This window comes from Trachurus japonicus, chromosome 6 (assembly GCF_045865225.1).
Source record: "Trachurus japonicus isolate A0001 chromosome 6, Traja_1.0".
Lineage (NCBI taxonomy): Eukaryota > Metazoa > Chordata > Actinopteri > Carangiformes > Carangidae > Trachurus > Trachurus japonicus.
Window position 1 is genome coordinate 25,736,697 of NC_140912.1, and position 17,858 is coordinate 25,754,554.

Here is a 17,858-nt window from a genome sequence, read left to right on the forward strand (position 1 = left end):
TTTTATTTACAGCTCATACCAAGTCATAAATATAGCCTCTAGTGTTTCTGTGCTGTAAAACAGTGACCACTTGGATTATGTTTTTTACAGTTGTCAAAAAGGCTATTAGATTTAACTGCCCACCAGATAAACCACAATGTTGCTGTCTGATACAAGCTGCTCATAAAGCACACTGCATTTCCTCAGAGCCCCAGTTTAAAAGCCTCTTTGTTTTCTTGGGGACTTCCTGTATAAAATTATCTTAAAAGAAAAAAAAATCAAAACTCTTGAGTTCCAGTGGGATACACAGATGTGACTACCTCAAAAAACAAGTAAACTCAGAAAAAATAAAATATAAATATTGAGAAAGAAAATGAAAAAAGGCATCTTGTTCAAGGGTGAAGGATTAACACTGCCATACTGTATACTGGATCTAAGTGATGTGTAGCGTGTTGGTTCTTGTGGTGTACGAACTCCTTGCATATCCACCAAGAGACAACAGTCCTGTGGCACAAAACGAGCGATGTGAGCTACGCTGATTTCCCCATTGACGACAACGAAAACCAGAATAATTGATGATAGTAACTTCACAATGTTAACACGTATGGTAGAAACGTCTTTGAACCTGAAAAGACAGTTTTTTTTTTCCTCTCCCAAGATGAATCCTTTTACAACAGTTGGTTCAGCTCGCTACTGTTTTACCAAAGTGTAGGAAGCAAGTATTTGTAAACAGTAACGGTCAGTGTGATATACAGTGAGCGGCATCTCACAGAGAGGCCCATCATCGTCGAGTCGAGTCATGTCAAGTGCTTAAATGCTCTTATATATATAGTATATAAGTCTGTACTCTATGTCTAGCTATTAAAGACAATGTAAAAGATTTTCTATGTGCCTGCAGCCTTCATTCCTGACATGCAATGGCTTATGGTTGCATGGGAGTTATGCACAAGTGCAAGATAATGAGATTCTGGGCACTCTCCTGTGAATGCACAACAACAACAGCAACAACAACAGAAAAGCATCTGTTAGAAGCAAACAAAAATAATAAATACATTTAAAAAAAAACATGGCCATATTTAATGGGTTCTTTGTGTCGACTCACTAAACACTGTGGGGCAAAAAAAAAAAAAAAAAAACGAAAGAAAGAGAAAGAAAACAGCCTTTCATAGTGTTTGTGGTTCATTAGGATACGGAAGTCTATCGCTGTATAGAAAGGCAGCTTCAGCAGAGGATGTCCTTCCTATCATCAAGACTGGAGAGATTGAGCCTGGAGACACATTGCTCCGGCTTTTTTGTATGCACACACACGCACACGCACACACACATATACCTCTGTAGCAGTCCTTGTTTTTTTTTTCTCTTAAGAAAAGAGATCACCTTCATCCGCTGAAAATGTGACACAACTATACACAAAAACACACAATTCTTTACAATTCCTTTACATCAGCAGGACCAAAACTGCATTCTTCCCTTTAGATAATCAAGAGTGAAAAAAAAAAGTCTGTCAACATTCTCCCAAAGTCACTCCCTGCAACCCTCCCAAACCCGAAACCCCCACCCCACCTCACCACCCCTCTCCTCCTCCTGCTGGAGAGGATCCACTTCAAGGCTGTGATGATGATAAAGTTGCGAATGTGCTCGCCTCTCCGCCCACAGAGTGAGAGCGCAAGCAAAAAAACTGCAGAGTGATTAACTAGAACTGCCTTTGGGCAGAGGATATGTAAACGTTGCAGACTGCCTCAGTGTCAGAGGCAGCTGTAGTTGTAGTGTGTGTGTGTGTGTGTGTGTGTGTGTGTGTGGGGTGGGGGAAATCTTTACACATTCACTGCTGCAGGTGTTGACAGTTTTCTACCGACTCTGCCTGTGGCATTCGGCAAGACTGTTCTGATCACAAATGGAAGAGGAGGAGGAGGAGGAGGAGGACGCCAATCACGAGTCGCGCGCTTTTCCGCTAAACCTGATGAGGAATCATTTCACCGCTCCTTTTTAGGCCCAGTTGAGGTTGAAGCCCTTGGAGAGCATGACGGCCTCCAGGTCCTTGTCTTCCTCCTTCTCCCGGAGCCTCTGCTCCTCCAGCAGCGCCACCAGAGCGTCGCGCTGCTCCACCACCTCCAACATCTCGTTCAGGATCTGCTTCTCCTGAGCAAGCTCCTTCTCTGGCTTCAGGTGGTCTAATGGAGGCAAAGAAAAATGAGGAATTAAAAAATAGATAGGTCCTATGGTACAAAGTAGGGATGTCATGATTATAAATGTTAACTACATTACTCATTGTTTACACAAAATATTTCAAGTATCAATTAATCTATGACCAATTCTTAATCCCCAGGGCAAGTGTTTGAAATATTCAGGTCATAAATTGTTATCTATACCAAATGTTTGCGTTTATTTTAATTGTTTTTTGATTTGTTTTGCTTTGTTTTTTTTAAATAAAAATGACAGGCTAACATTTAAATTCCTACGCACATTCTGTGACATAAACTGTAAACTGTCTTGTCTGTAACAACATCTATTGCACGTCTGTCCGTCCTGGGTGAGGGATCCCTCCTCTGTTGCTCACCCTGAGGTTTCTCAGATTTTTCACTGATAAAAGGGTTTCTATGGAGTTTTTCCTCAGTCGATGTGAGGGTCTAAGGACAGAGGATGTTGTTACGATGCCATGTAAAGCCCTTTGAGACAAACTGTTTGTAAAAACGGGCTATACAAATAAAATTGCCTTGCCTTGCCTTGCCTACCAATTCAATGTTATGTTAGTTAAATGGACCAGTATCTGTGCATTTACCTTTATTTTGGCGCACATCTGCCGATAAGGTTCCAACATCATCTTTTTGTGAAAGTAACGGTATTTAGGAATCTTTACGATTAATTAATTGTGGTGTTTAATACCACGATTAATTGTGAAAACAAGTTATCGTGACATCCCTAGTACAAAGGTATTATCTTATCAACATTCAGAAACGTACCTTCCACAGCCATTCGTTCCCTGAGTTCCTGCTGCAGTCGGCTCTGTCGGTCCTCCAGCTCCAGCTCTCTGGCACTTTGGGACAGAAGCAAAGAAATAAGACTTTCACTGATCAATTACAGCTCAAAATATTATTGTTTTTTTTAAAGCAACATCTTCATTTATCTGTGCAGGGTTTTAAAAAATATATTAGCTGTTCCAAAAGAAGATAAAATTCATCTAACAAACCTTCAGTGACTGATAATGAGATAAGACTGAATAATCTAACCACTTGTCAGAATGTAACAAAGACTTTTCCCTTGCAAGTGTGACCTCATATAATATTTTTGTTTTGCCAAAATAATTTTGACTGATTGTGGCTAACAACCGTTTTAAACTAATGATGTCATATTAATAAATAATCATAACACAGGGAAATTAGTATTCGAAACATCATGAGTGGATTCGGCAGTAGCTCATAATTGTCTTTTACTTAATGAAATAATTTCACATTATTACATCATCTCCAATTTATCACATTAACTGTTTTCATTAAACAGTAACACACAGGCTCAAGGGATGAATATGTTGTTTGTTGGTCTGCTGCTCCTAAAGTTTACTCAGAGTGAAACATCATGAAGTATATCCACATGGAAAGTGACAGTTTGACACAACAAACTATCACGTTCCTCAGAGATAATTCCTACTGACTCAACAACCCCGGGAAAAACTTTCCACTTTCCCAGCACTTGTGTCAATAACTGTATGTGCCCATCAGCCACAGCTACTATGAGGACAATGTGACAACTGGTTAACCTTGCTCTGAAAAACTTTATTAACACTGGCAACCTCTCATATCACAGTTTGAAAACATGCAGTCGATTCCACTAGGTTTATCTTTTATGAACTGTCCTGAGGTGTGTGATAATGTGTACATGAGTAATTATCATAGAGCTGGGCATTCATGGATAAATGACTTGTGATTTCTTTTCTTTTTTTCTTGGAGCTTTTTATTTAGTTTTAAAATGTAGTTAGGTTAATCAAAGTGGGGGAAAAAGTATGTTATCACCTTTATTATTTTTTGGTTTTTGTGCACAGTCACATGCACATGCATGCAGGCAATGGAATTAACACCTGATTCTCAGTTGGCAATAATGCATGAACATACAGTGGCTCTTGTGAAAATGGATGTAAAAAATATAAAATGTTCGAAAATCTGCTTGCAAATGAGGTAAACGAAGTATTTTGGGATGCAATACAAAATGCAAACATACTGTAACTCCTTTGCACCACTGACTCATCAACCACCAGGCAGTGTACTTACAATATCATGAGTTCGGACTCGTAGCGAACCAGGGCATTTTTCTCCTGCACCAGCTTGAACCACTCTTGCATTAGCTTAGGATCATCCTTCTTGCCCATGCCTGGAGGAAAGGAGAGGAAGCACAGGGCGTCACAACGGATCCACTGGGAGACGGTGACAGTGATGTCACAAAGACAAGGACCGACACAGGCAGTGCAATGACAGCCAAGCCAGGATGTCCTCACTGAGGGATGGTGAGGTGGAAGGATGGACTCGACACCATACTTAAAAGATGGCGCACAGAAGATGGCGTGGAGCTACTTGGTTTCAACTTTGGCAAAAGTGCGTTAAAAACACACACACATATACACACCCACACCCATACGGCCCCACGCACGCACACCACCAACACGTTACCCGTTGTTGCAAAGTTGAGAGTTTGTGTTACCCAGGTTGGGACTGTGTCAGACGTAGCTGCTCCGTTAGAGAGCAACTACCTCCTCCTATCAGTTATTTTTCAGAGTGGGTGAGTAGTGAAAACCAAACACACCAAGTTATCCAAGTTGTTAAAAGAGAAGAAAACCCAAGGACCTATAAACATTCTCCTCCCCTGCCCACATACTGACCCACCGGCACAAAACAAAATCCCTTTAGACCCCGAATCATGCTGAGCGGCTTTAGGGTAGAAAAACAAAACAAAACAAAAACCAAAAAAAAAAACAACACACAAAAATATTCTGCTGCCTTCATATTTTCAATTACAAGATCAAATGTTCATGGGATGACTTGTCATTAAGACCAATAGTGAAGTTTGCACTCCTCTATTAAGTCTGCCAAGTTCAGTGCTGCCTCATCGGCCTCATGCATTGCAGTTTGTGCAGTTTTCCTGATCAGCACAATCAGTCGCAGCAGAGAACAGCTGCACGCTTCTCCTGCAGTCCCACAGCGTGCAGAGAAGAACCGGACCGGTCTATGTGTGGCATGCTCAGAACGGGCTAGGGCGGCTGCTGCTGCTGCTGCTGGGGCGATGCATCCTTTCATTTATCTGACTGCAGCAGGTGGAGCCAAGCAGTTTCAATGATGCACCAAAAGGCAAAAAAGAAAAAAAAACCTCAATGTAGCATGACATACTTAGCTGGGGAAGAGGAGGCTCTTGCAAAACGAAAAAGAAAAACATTGTACACACATAAATTGCATGGTTGTGGTCTTGGGGGTTGGCTTTCGCTAATGAACAGACAAGGGACACAGAGAGAGAAAGAGGCAAAGCTGGAGAAGAGCAGCTCACACTAGAGAGGAATACAAAATGTAGGAACAAAGGAGGAATTACAAAAGCGAGGCTGAGTTTTCAGACCTATCCTACAATGGATGTGTTTTTTTTTTTTTTCTTCTCTCTTATAGTATTTCAACCTGTTCCACCAGCACCAACCCTCAGCTCAAGGCTCCAAACACAAAAGGAGAGAAGAGCCGCCGGTACAACACAAAAACCACAATAAAAAGGGAACAAAATCCAGCTCGCACACAAAAACACAGGCAGTTTTTTTTTTTCACGCATTACAAAGCTCAGGTAAAAAAAAAAAGTCCATTGACAGGTGTTAAGAAGACACGCGAACAAACCAGATGAACCATTAATTTTTAAGAGTCGCCTTGTGTTAAGTACTGAATATTTATAACAAATCATCACACCATGCAAGTTTCTCACTCCTGGATCCACAAACCTGCCCGCGAGCTAGCCACGTCTCAGGTGTTCACACGGCTTAGTTTTACCATTTTATAATGAGACTTTTATTCAAGGGAAAAAGGAGCAGAGTCCTTAAAAATTAAAAAAAACAAAAAGTGGGTGGCGGGTTGGTACTACAAACAACTACATAATGAAGCTTAACAATTCATTTTAGCCAAACAGAAAACAGAGCACATGCTGTTGATTAAAAAACACACGACAGCAGAGTAGTTTCCCCTTCAAGTGGATGTCGATCCTTTCTCTACCTCCATTTCCTGAGACACCTCACCGATACAATTAAATTAGAATATTAGCTTGATTAACAACTACAACAGAGAGTTGAATCATCAGTATGAATTCCTGTGTTGCTAGGTTGTAATTAACCATTTGCCCCCTGCACAGTATTGGCCAATCATACCTTGGCAACCATTACTAGGCATGGAAGCTGTGTTTCCAGATAAACCCACCCAATCATCATAACATTAGACAATTTCTCTATTTTTTCCTTCTTTGAGAAGTTTTTTTTTTTTTCCCACCAAGTATTTTGAATAATTTAGCTTTAAACATTAAACGTCTTCATTTATATGGACAGCTCTGACGGGTCTTTGATCACAGAGCTATGTCCAAATAATAATTGAATGAGAAAATGAGTTTTCCAATTCAGTCAGAGTCGCAAATAAACGAATATGACGTTGGGTTTCGACAGTCATCACTTATCAGCTGCTGCGCGTCAAGCTGAGCCTACTGAACTCGGTGCCCTGTCAGTCTCAATCACACTGCTCCGAGGAGCGGAGGCGTTGCCTGTTTGAAATGCAGCCAAACTTTTTTGACGTGTGAAAACCACCCAAATGGTAGAAAAAGTACTTTAAATGATCCTGGCACAAACAGAGTAAAAATAGCCCAAAAGTGTGTCAATGTCATAACCTAAGTGCATAATTTGTGTGGTTATAGGTTAGATAACCCCCCAAAAATACCTGTTCAGGCCCAGAACAGCCACCCTATTGGATCCATGAGTCTAGTATATACAGTTGTGCTCAAAACTTCACATACCCTGGCAGAATTTGTGAAATACTGGCTACACTCAGAAAATATAATTGATAATACAACAAAACTTTTTTTTTATTATTCAGAGTTAGTGGCTGGACGAAGCCATTTGTTATCACACAATGGGCTTTGATTTAGGAAGTAGTAGAGCTGTGCATAAAGCCCATTGTGTTTGATCTTTATAAATCCTAATGATAAGTGCAACCACCAAAATGGGCCTAATCAAAAGTTTACATACCCTCAAAGTTTTACCCTGATAAAATACACACAGATTGACACAGACTGGTTTACTGTAAATGGCTACTCAGGGTGTCCACGCCTGTAAGTAGTCAATGAGATTCTGGGCTCTTGACAAACACCTGCACATTTCATCCACTGCTGCACTGAATTTGCTGGATTCTGAGCCATTGGGGAAAGCAAAAGAGCTGTCAAAAGTCCTGAGAGAGGAGGTTGTTGAACTTTAAAACAGAAAAATTAGATTAAAAAAAAAATATCCAGAGATTTAAGAAAGCCAATCAGCAGTGTTCAAGCTCTCATAAAAGTGGAAATTGAGGAGCTCTGTTGATACCGAGCCACCGTCTGGTACCATCAAACATCTGTTGGTTAGACTCTCTGATTATCTTTTTTTTTAATGATTGTGTTATTTTGGGATGTCTAAACAGTTTAACTGGAATCCTATTAAAAATAAGAGAAATCTGTTTTGCCTGATCACTCATATTTTGGTGCACAGTTACAAAATCTTCCAGGGTATGTAAACTTATGAGCACAACTGTAAGAGTTTATAGGAACAATAGCAGCTCTATTTGGCTAGAAGAGATTACTAAAGTGAAGCAATTTTAGCCAGAGTGAACGGTAAGATAAAATATATCTGTGTACTGCCATGGTAAAACAAGAACAAAATAAATGACCAGCTGACCAATGACTGTAGCAGCATTTCTCCTCATGAAAAATAAAATACCTGAATATTGAGTTTTGGGACGATTGTGGAGGAGGGGGGAAAACTACTGAGCCTGGTCACACACACATAAAACAGTGAGGACAGGAGGAGGGGGAGAGCAGGGGCTGAGGTAGGGGAGGGGGGGTCGGGGAGGTGAAGTCTGGACCCGGGTTCTGGAAGTCCTTACGGTTGCCGTGGTAACCCGCCACAACCGTCAGCGGAGGCGGCGAGGGTTACGTTACCTTCAGGGGAACAGCAGGGGCAGAAGGAGAGGGGTCTTCGGCGTGGTGGCATCCCCACATAGGGCTCAACTTCCACAAGACAGAGGGGAAGAAAGAGTGTGAGGGAGCGAGGCAGACGGGTGCAGTGGTGGGCGAGAGAAAGAGAGAAAAAGAGAAAGAAAGAGAGAGAAAATGGTGGAAATAATACAGAGGAGGGAGAGCACGAGAGGTGTCGGAGAGAAGAGATAGAGGTTAGAGGACACGGGGTGTGGGAGGAAGGTGAAAAGAGAGGTGTGAGGAGGAAAGAACATTGAGGAGAAAATCAAAAGAGGGCAGGAGCACTGTGATAGGGAGAAGACAAATCACCTATAGAGAGAGAAAGAGAGGAGGAGGAGGAGGAGGAGGAGTGGGGTGGGGGGGGAGATCGTCTGCGTGGTGGTGTGAGGGATGGAGAGAAGAAGGGGGGTAAAAATAGGAGACGGAAACAAGCGCAGACAGAAAACCTGGAGCACAGAGAGGGAAAATGATGCTCCTGTTTGATCTGCACTTCTTCAGATTATCTTCAATTAGACGACAGCACCGGTCCGTCCGTCTTGTGTGCGCCGCGCGACGCGTGTGTTGTGTTTTTTCAGTCATGTGCCCACAGTGTTTATGACAGTTTATTAAAAAGACTTTCATCCCATTATAAAAGCCATTACTGATCGCCGGCAAATACATCTCTCCTCTTCAGCAGCAGAGATAATTGCTTCTGCTTTAAAAGATGTTTTGGCTTCTCTTTGTAAACATTACTCCAACATGTGTGCGACCACCCAATTTGCTCAATTTGTTTCCAGTGTGGTGACTTTTGAAGTGTACTGGAGCTGCATCTGAAGTGCAAATTGGAACTTTTGCTAATATGAAACCCGCAAAACAGATTTTCTTTAAAAAAAAAACAAAAGAAGAAAAGTCATATATAAAGGGTATTACTTTTTTTTAAAAATGCTCCAAATTGTTAAATTAAAAAAAAGAATAAATAACTCAAAACTGGAGGAAATGAGGGACCTCGGGCATAATATTGGAGGTAACTAAGGGAGACAGATCTTTGATATAAACAAACACACAAATAAATTATGCATCATTACATGACACAAATCAGAGGGTCTCAGGTTGCAAGATAAAGGAGCTGCAAGAGTATAATACAGGAAAATTACAACAAGGGACTATCACAGAGGAAAAAAACAAAAAACAAAAAAAACAAACCAAACCAAAAAAGAAAAGAAAATGTGCAGTTTAGAATATCTGTTTTGGACAGATCGGAGACCTCATGAAAATTTTATAACTCCACCGAATCATGCAAATACGGTTATGAGATGCATCGTTTGCGCTCAGTGCTAAATAAATCCGTAATTGTATGATGATCACTCGAGTGGTGGATGAGAATTAAAAAGGACATTTACATAAGAAGTAGCGGTTTCAGAGAACAGATATACTAAGCCTGAGTTAAATGTCGGCGCCCCCCTGCAGGGATCAAAGTCAACCGCGCTGACAAAGCAACTGTGAACCTTCCTTACAATCTGGTATTGAGCCCAAACTCTGTGGTTCCTCCTCATCCCTGGATCAAGCCAGACAAAGACTGATTACAAGCTCCCAGAAAAGGAGAAGTCCCTGTGCAGACAGACATACACCGCATCCATTTTAGAAACAACTCTGAATTCGAGCTGACGAAACCTCATCATCACGCCCCTTGGTCAGACAGTTGAGGTTAAATTATTCATCGTTATGTCAAAACTCCACGCAATCTCCCGCCTGATGAGTGACGACAACAACAACCAGCAGGACAAAACCACAGAGAAGCACAGGCCATGGTCAAATATGTAGAAATGCACCTTTTACTCCTTCCTGTGGACAAACCTCCTTTAAAAAATAAAATAAAATCACAGCAGACAGAAGCAGAAAAGATGCATCCCACTCATATTTAAACAAGACCACAAAGTCTACAAGAAAAAACAACATGTACCACAGGACGTCTCCCCCAGACAGGGTGGATACTGTTACTGCTGACTGAGCACACTTAAGACGAAGCAGGGTCAAGGGTTGCAACATTGCCTATTAGGACATACAGTACTACTCACACAAACACACACACACGCACACACACAAACTTGGGGAATAACGCAACTGAGCAGGTATGAGGAAGATAAGGGAGCTGTTGCTGGGACTAAAGGACAGAACTACAGCAGCACAGAGCTACGAGCCAGGCCAGCAGTTTAGTACGAGTCAGTCCGCCGGAGCAGGTTATACAATACTTTCATGTAGAGGCTGTAACACGTGCCTCTTGTGTGATAAAGGTCTATTTCGTCAATTTTTTGTACAATAAAAATGCATTTTAGCATTACTGTAAAAAAAAGAAAGAAAAAAAAAGAAGAAAAACAGCATCACCACGTGAGGTGACAGGTTTGGTAACTGTTCTGATGAACAGATCAACATTGTCTTTATTTTTTTGGAGGGGCAGAATTTGGCTTTATCATGACAGTTGCAGAGAGAGAAAGAGAAACTGGGGAGTGAGGTAGAAATAGAGAGAGAGGGAGAGAGGGAGAGAGACATGCAGCAAAGGAGCCTCGGGCCAGAAACAAACCTGGGCCACTGTGGTTAGACCTCAGCCTCAGTGGTGAGCACTCCAACACCAACTGAGCTAACAGGATGCCCCCGTCTCAAAATACTTTGACTTTCTGACCCTATTTTTTCCCTCACCGAAGTTACAAATCCTGTCCAGTAAATAGTTCATTTTCTAGAGAGGTCGGGAACTTTAGTCTTGGGTATCAGTGGATTTCTGGCAACTGTTTTGTATTTTCTGACCCAAAAAGAACTACATGTTCAGGACAGGAGTGAAGCTCTATAATATCTTTATATACATGGATTTGTCCTTTTCATGTGATTTGTTGGTAATGAAAATATATAACACCACCATTTCAACCATCATTCTCATGATTTTGGTTGATAAACAGTGTATTTCATTTGTATTAAATGCATGGTATAAATATGCAAATGATTTCCATTAAGGGAGCAGTCTGTAATGGTGAACGTCAGGATTCACTGTTCCACTTTTTATTTAGCTGTTTAATTGGTCCTCAGCACAGTGACATTGTGTCTCTGCAACAACGCTGCAGTTTGTATTGTAAAGTCTGCGCGTTGAGGAATGACAAATAAAAGCTACTCATTAATTCCTTCATTCATCATTCATAAGTTTATAGAGATCAAAGTCGATCTTAAGAGGATAGCATGAGGCCAAGTGTCTGATCTTTGTTTGATGTAAAGAGTGTCTGAACTAAAAAAAAAAAAAAACCCAGTGAGGGTGGAGGGATTGAGGGGGAGGGGGGGAGGAAGAAGAGAGAAGGAGGCTAATAGGAGCAGAAAGTATTGCAATGAGGCTAAAAGCCAGCCAGTCAGCCAGCCAGTCAAGGGGCACAAAGCTCAGGTACTAAGATAAATAAATAAAATTAAACAAATAAATAAATAAACAAAAAAAGGGAGGGGTGGGGGCAGATTGGGTTAGCCATCAGGTTAGTTTTAAAGCGACAGATTTGAAATACATACCGCCCAGATGCAAGTCCAGGATTTCACTGTAATTAGAATCTCCCCAATAGTCTACAATGACAGGGATATATTAGAGATAGGAGTTATTTTTCACGGCCCCAAACTGGGCACACAAACACACAAACACACACACGCAGACACAAAATTCTCCAGCAAGTCATGCATGTTCTTGCAAACACACACACACACACAGACACACACACACACACTGCAGCAACACTCAGAACAAAGAGAGTCCATCGGTACTCACCACCACAGTGCATAATGCAGTCAAAATGTGGCTTGTACGACATTTGCAATACATAGCATTGTCCAAATGAATAAAGATACTGCTACATAGATTTGCTGTATTGCTGTGCATTTATTTCACACACAAAAGCCTCTTGAGCTGCGTTGTGTGCTGACACTTGTGCGGTAAATTATACTTGCTCGCTTGTTTTGCTCGTGTGCGTTTGATTTTGACAGTTTTGAAGTTACAGTTTGCTCAAACGACAGGAGAAGATTTAATTTCATCCAGTTGTGTACCATCCAATCCATGTGCAACCATGTTCAATTACAATAATGTAATGATCCAATACTTGGTTATTTCTGCCTGAGAGAGCGGCTGAGTGTTAAGCGAGATCTTTGAGTACAAAATGATGAAGTCAGTATGGATTGTGGTTATTCACCATAATAATAATAAAAAAAGGATAATAGATGAGATCTCAGCAAATATCTGTATCGAGTCACCCAGCCACAGCAAACACTAGCAGAAAAAAATCTAATAACGAAAGTTGTCAGCCTGCAAGCCAATTTCAATTTTGATCGTTTCCATTCTGATTGCATTTGTACAATAATATGATCAGAGTCTCGATCAGAGTACGTAAAAACTCTCCTCATTGAGAGGCAAAGTGAAAGAGGACAAACACATCCAGAATGAGCACAAACAAATCTATGTCGGGGACACACGTTCTCCTGATTGGCATGCAGCTCGGACTGATGATGGCAGACATGTCGTGGACGAACAGAGACCAACATGTTCAGAGATGGAGAACTGTTGCAGTGTGTCACCACAGATGGAGCCTACATAACAGTGTCACATGTCATTAAGAAAAGAAAAAAAAAAGAAAAAAAAGGGGGGAAAACTACAGTAAATCTAATACCTGATCTTCTTTTGTGCTGTTTGGGTAATGTATAAGTACCTTTATACAATCCTTTAAGAGAGTAGAGTAGTAAACAAGTTAAACAGGATAAAACAAAGTCAAACACTTGACTGGAGGGAAAATAAGTCGTTATTTTGTTGATCGGTAAAACGGCCAGATTTAAAATGTTCAATTCACATGACTGTGCATTTGCATGATAACATTTTTACCTGTGTATTATAATGTTACAATCAGCATCAAGTAAATGAGGATGGAAGACACCGTCAGCACTACGGAGGATGACCTGGGAACCTCTCTGCATACACTCACATCACTTTAATGACGTGTTATTGCTACGCTGAACTATTCATGCTTCACATGCGTAGAAAACTGCACCAAATAATGAACCCTGCTGCTCGCTATTAAATAATGTATTCTTCACCTCAGAAGTATATTGTCTGTGATAGTCCCCTGTCAAGGCCAATTTGGGTTTATTACTTTGGCGAAACGATCGTGTCTTTCTGCACACAAATCTGCGGGATGAAGCGCAGCTGAATAATTGGTAAACGCGGGAGGTGATTTCGGCGCGGCCTGAATGATCGCAAAGGGACAGTTTTTCCAGTGATAATGCAGTTCTGCGTTACATCATCCTAATTATCGATATTACAATTATTCCCTTCGGAGCTCTAGAAAGACTGAACTCATATAACATAGAAGATAAAGCCTGGTCTCACAGAGTCAACACTGACACAAAAACAAAATGTAATTGCCAAACGTACAGTAAATCACTTGTAAAAAGTTAATAATAGAGTGTTATGATATCTATTGCACCATTTAGTTGATTGGATATGAGTTCTATGTCTATCTGTAGCAGTATCATTAATGTTCCACAACACATGGGACGAGAGCAAATATACATTTATATTTAAATGTATGAGGGTGTAAGTAACAAGTCGTTACCTGCTTCTCCTCTCAGAGCCTTCTCCACAGCTACGCCTCGTTCCTCCAGCTGCCTCTGCTTCTCCTCCACCTGCTCCAACTGTCTCTGGATAATCTGAGCAAACAGACAGGGGCCGGGAGAGGGTCGTGTTGATATTGAAATGCACAGAAATGCATAAACACACAGTGGCACAAGCACATTATAAAACAACTCGAGTTGCTCTGGCAGAACAATAACATCCACCGCTAATTACACATGATTCTGTCCCCAAACGTTCAAATGGGAGGCAGCTGCAGAGGTTACCTCTTACACGCCACCGACGCAACAGTTTACTCTCATTAAAAACTAAATGCCTTGAGGCGCGGACGGAGAACAGCTAATTAGAACTGTATCAAGTTAAAAAAAGGCCCGCTCTGATTGGCATTTAAAAAATAAATACAAATAGAATTCATATTTTCACCAAAATCCTCTCCATCTTTGGTCCAGACCCACAATCTCACTAATTTATAGCAATGGCAGAGAAAAGGGATGGATGGAGACTTTTGAGTGTGTTTAACTGTGCATTCAACTCTGGTTAGCATGGACAAAGGCAGCTAACATGTAGAAGAGGCCAGGCCTTGTCAATGAATGCAGTATATATGTTGTAATGTAATGAATATCTCTTAGAGTTCAACAGGTGTAGATGAGCTGAAGTGATGCTGCAGCCTCAGAGATGATGTGTGCACACTAGCGCTTTGATGGATTAGATCAGAGAGACTTTGATGACAAGTGGATAAACATGTATAGGGGGCAGAATGAACTGCTGCTAGCAGCAATACAAGGTAAATAAGAAGATATCATCTGGGTTCAGCAAATAGCCAATAAAAAGAGGCAAGATGTATCACTCCATGAGAAGAGACAGCCACCAGGCAATCAATCATGAAAACCAATTAGAGTAAATGGCAGCAACATTAATGCAGTCTGTATGCTGCCTCATTCACTCTGTTTTTTCCCAGATGAGCCCTTTGAAAGCACTATAAAAAGAGATGATTGTATGTTTTAACAATGACTGGCTGCCTTCGGTCCAGGTACCTGAGCTCTGTGCAGCCTCTTGAGTTCCTCCTGCTTGGCTTGTCGTCGTGCAGCTTTCTGGACTCTTCTTGTCAGCTTGGCGTTCAGCTCTTCCTCCGTGTAGGTTTTCTGGCAGAACCACAAAAACATGGGTTAAAAGCACATCTCGGCCACGAGCTGCCAAGATGGCTCCACAGGGCCCCGGCCCTTCAGACAAACTGAACAGGTAGAGGAGGGGGGAGACTGATTAGATCCACTGGGAGGTGAGGATCTGCATCAACTAGCACAATGCACACTACCTTCACTGAATATTTAAATTTTTCTCTAAGCCTAATTGTAATCTCAAGGTTTGGTAACATAAACAACATTATAGCGCTTGCAACTCTTTACACTTTGATAGGAAATACAGTATGCACATAAGCAGGGATGGCTCCCCTCTCAGTTGACTTGTGCGGACACAAAAAGCTGGCGTAAATAAGGGGAGCAAGAGTTCTGAAGGAAAATGTGTCATTCCAGTAGGCAGACCGGAGCAGAAGCAGTGCCACAGTGACAGAGAGGCGAGTTAATAATTGTACCAGTCAGACAGGAGCAGCCCCTGATATGAAGAGATGCTGAGGTGTCATTGTGACCAAGAAAAGGGTGGGAGTCATGTTTTTAACAGAGTGGGAGATCCAGCAGTGAGGGAGTGAGTGAGATGGGCGCTGCATCCAGAGAGGCCGGTTAGTTTGAGGTTTAGATGTGCATAAGGTGTTATGACAGTAAACTGAAGCATGTGCAGGAGGGAGGGGGGTTGGGGTGGGGCTGGAGGAGGGGGTTATCAATGGGAATGTATGTAATACTACCTTTGTGGCGTATGATCTCTTGAACGCCAGTGCGTGAGGAACATAAACAGACTTGGGGAAGACGAAAACATAAAAAAAAGGGGAGGAAACAAACATGATACAGATGATATGATTAAATGGGTTAATGATTGAGGTTAAATTGGTCAAAATAAAACAAACAAACAAAAGTAATATTTAGCAGGTATGATCAAAACAGGCAATGTTAATATCCCACACCAAAAAACGAACAGACAAAACAAAAACCTGACAGGGTGCAGTGACATCACGAACATCTACTGTATGTTCGTTAAAATTAGTCAAATGGAACTAATGACTAAACTAAACGACTAAACTAAATCACAAATCACATTATGAGGAGCTGATATGACACAAAACCAAGGGATTTACTGTAGAGAGCTGTCTTAACAGAGAGATATAAGAAAGGTCTCTATTAAAACACACTCACAGAGCTGGGGAGAGTTAATACTAAACTAGAGACTAGCCTACTTCCTCTGAGCTTTCACTGAATGACACACGCGGCCTGGCAGGCATGATGCAGCTCTAATCTCCCGTGACCGTAACTGAACAAAGTCCAAATTCAGACCTATATTCATGAAGAGTAATAAAAAAAAAAGGTTCAATTCATTCTTCACACGTGTCGTCAAGACGAAGAAAACAAAAATGGGAGTGTGTTTTCCATTGGTTAATGGGTTCATGCCTCTGGCCCCTGAGCTCCACTGTATCTATCTAAACCACCAGGTACACACACACAGAGACTGAGCGGAGGCAGAGACAAGGATGTTGAATTTCAGCCATAAGCATAATGAATACAAATGAATTCAAATAAAAAGAGCTTGTATAAGAAACAGGCCTTGTGCCTCCAGCATATTTAATGAATCCGGTCTTGGAGAATTCACTCATTTAGCAAATTTTGATAATATGTATGATTATGATGTACATTTAATGTGTCATACTGCTGTGCAGAAAATGTGTTTTTAAACCATGACTCGGGCACACGATTTGTTCTTCGGGGCAGAAAAAGTTTAAACACTGTTTTATTCCAATTTCCCTTAAAAATGAATAAATTATTTTTATTACAAATTAATTCCAGGCCGGCCTAAAAGGCCAGAGGCGAGCCATGTACACTATGTGAAGTGTTCATATGTTTGTTTTGAAATTCAACATCCTTTCACCGCCGCCACGCAATATACCTCCTCATTGTCTTTCTCCTTTTCTCGATCAACCTCTTTTTCCCGCTCTCTTTCTTTACGCCTCTCTTTCACCCTCCTTTTCTCCTTTAAATCCCTCCTCCTCTCCTTTTCCAGTCTCTCCTCCTTCTCCTTTATTACGGCTTCCTTCTGCATGCCTGACACTAGGTCAAAGATGTCCGTGTGCCGCTGGGAAGAAATTATTTAAATGTGAAAGTGGGTTTTCAGGGAAACAAACATAGAAACAGCTGCAGTGGGTCGTTGCTGTCGTCGTCGTCGTCTGGCCTCCCAGAGCCCCCGTCTGCAAAAATGCTGTTTCACTCACTGTTGTCTGGAAACACAGCTACACAGGCACGTCAGCCACGGTTAGATGTCAGGCACAGTAAATGTGCTTATGGTGCTCTGCTTTACACCTAAGTGGGTGAATACATCAGCTGCTATTGCTGCTTGTGAGCTATTTTCAAACTGGGGGAAAAAAAAAAAAAATGACAGCGTACTTGTCTGATTCTGCTGATAAATATGAAGTGAAAATAGCTGGAGTTTGCTGACGGGCTCAGTTTAAGCTCCACTGATTGTCAGCAGATGCTTTCTGGACTAAAATGTCTTAAATGAGCCGAGTCAACTGAAGCTGGTCTAAACACCTGATGACAAATACGAGACGTGTCTGAATTGCATCTGTTGCTACTCACATCTGCCTTCGACTTCTGAGACGACCTCTCCAGAACATCGTCGCAGGACAGGTCCGAGTCCTCGGAGAAGCTCAAGTTTCTGCGTGATTTCAAGTCTGCAACGTCCAATAGGCAAAGAGGTTAATAAAAGTTGATTCCCACGCACCATTACTAGGGTATGTAATTAATTTATCTGTTTTGTTTTAATTTTATTTTCTATATGTAATTTTAAAAAGTAAGTGATGCATGTTAGTATGTGGTTGTATGCAAGATCAATCAATACTAGGTTGTTGAATGGTACTGTACAGTTATATTGTTGTAGGGATGGGGCTCTAATG

The 17,858-nt window shown here is 41.4% G+C and overlaps 1 protein-coding gene across 7 annotated transcripts in view; it reads right to left on the bottom strand.

The window, feature by feature from the left end:
• Window positions 1–75: 75 nt before the first annotated feature.
• mical3a (microtubule associated monooxygenase, calponin and LIM domain containing 3a) overlaps window positions 76–17,858 on the bottom strand; it is a 96,071-nt gene continuing 78,288 nt past the window's right edge. For 3 of the 7 annotated variants that reach the window (XM_085780011.1, XM_085780009.1, XM_085780006.1), the window contains 6 exons: window positions 17,542–17,636; window positions 14,845–14,952; window positions 13,794–13,887; window positions 4,242–4,341; window positions 2,940–3,013; window positions 76–2,150 (listed from right to left, as the gene is read on the bottom strand). In XM_085780011.1, coding sequence (XP_085636137.1) covers window positions 1,966–2,150; window positions 2,940–3,013; window positions 4,242–4,341; window positions 13,794–13,887; window positions 14,845–14,952; window positions 17,542–17,636 — 656 coding nt within the window. In that variant the 3' untranslated portion in view covers window positions 76–1,965. Of the gene's footprint in view, window positions 2,151–2,939; window positions 3,014–4,241; window positions 4,342–8,160; window positions 8,230–11,712; window positions 11,764–12,854; window positions 12,906–13,793; window positions 13,888–14,844; window positions 14,953–15,665; window positions 15,717–17,541; window positions 17,637–17,858 lie in introns of all 7 variants that reach the window. The other 4 variants (XM_085780005.1, XM_085780012.1, XM_085780008.1 and 1 more) reach the window with 4 other exon arrangements.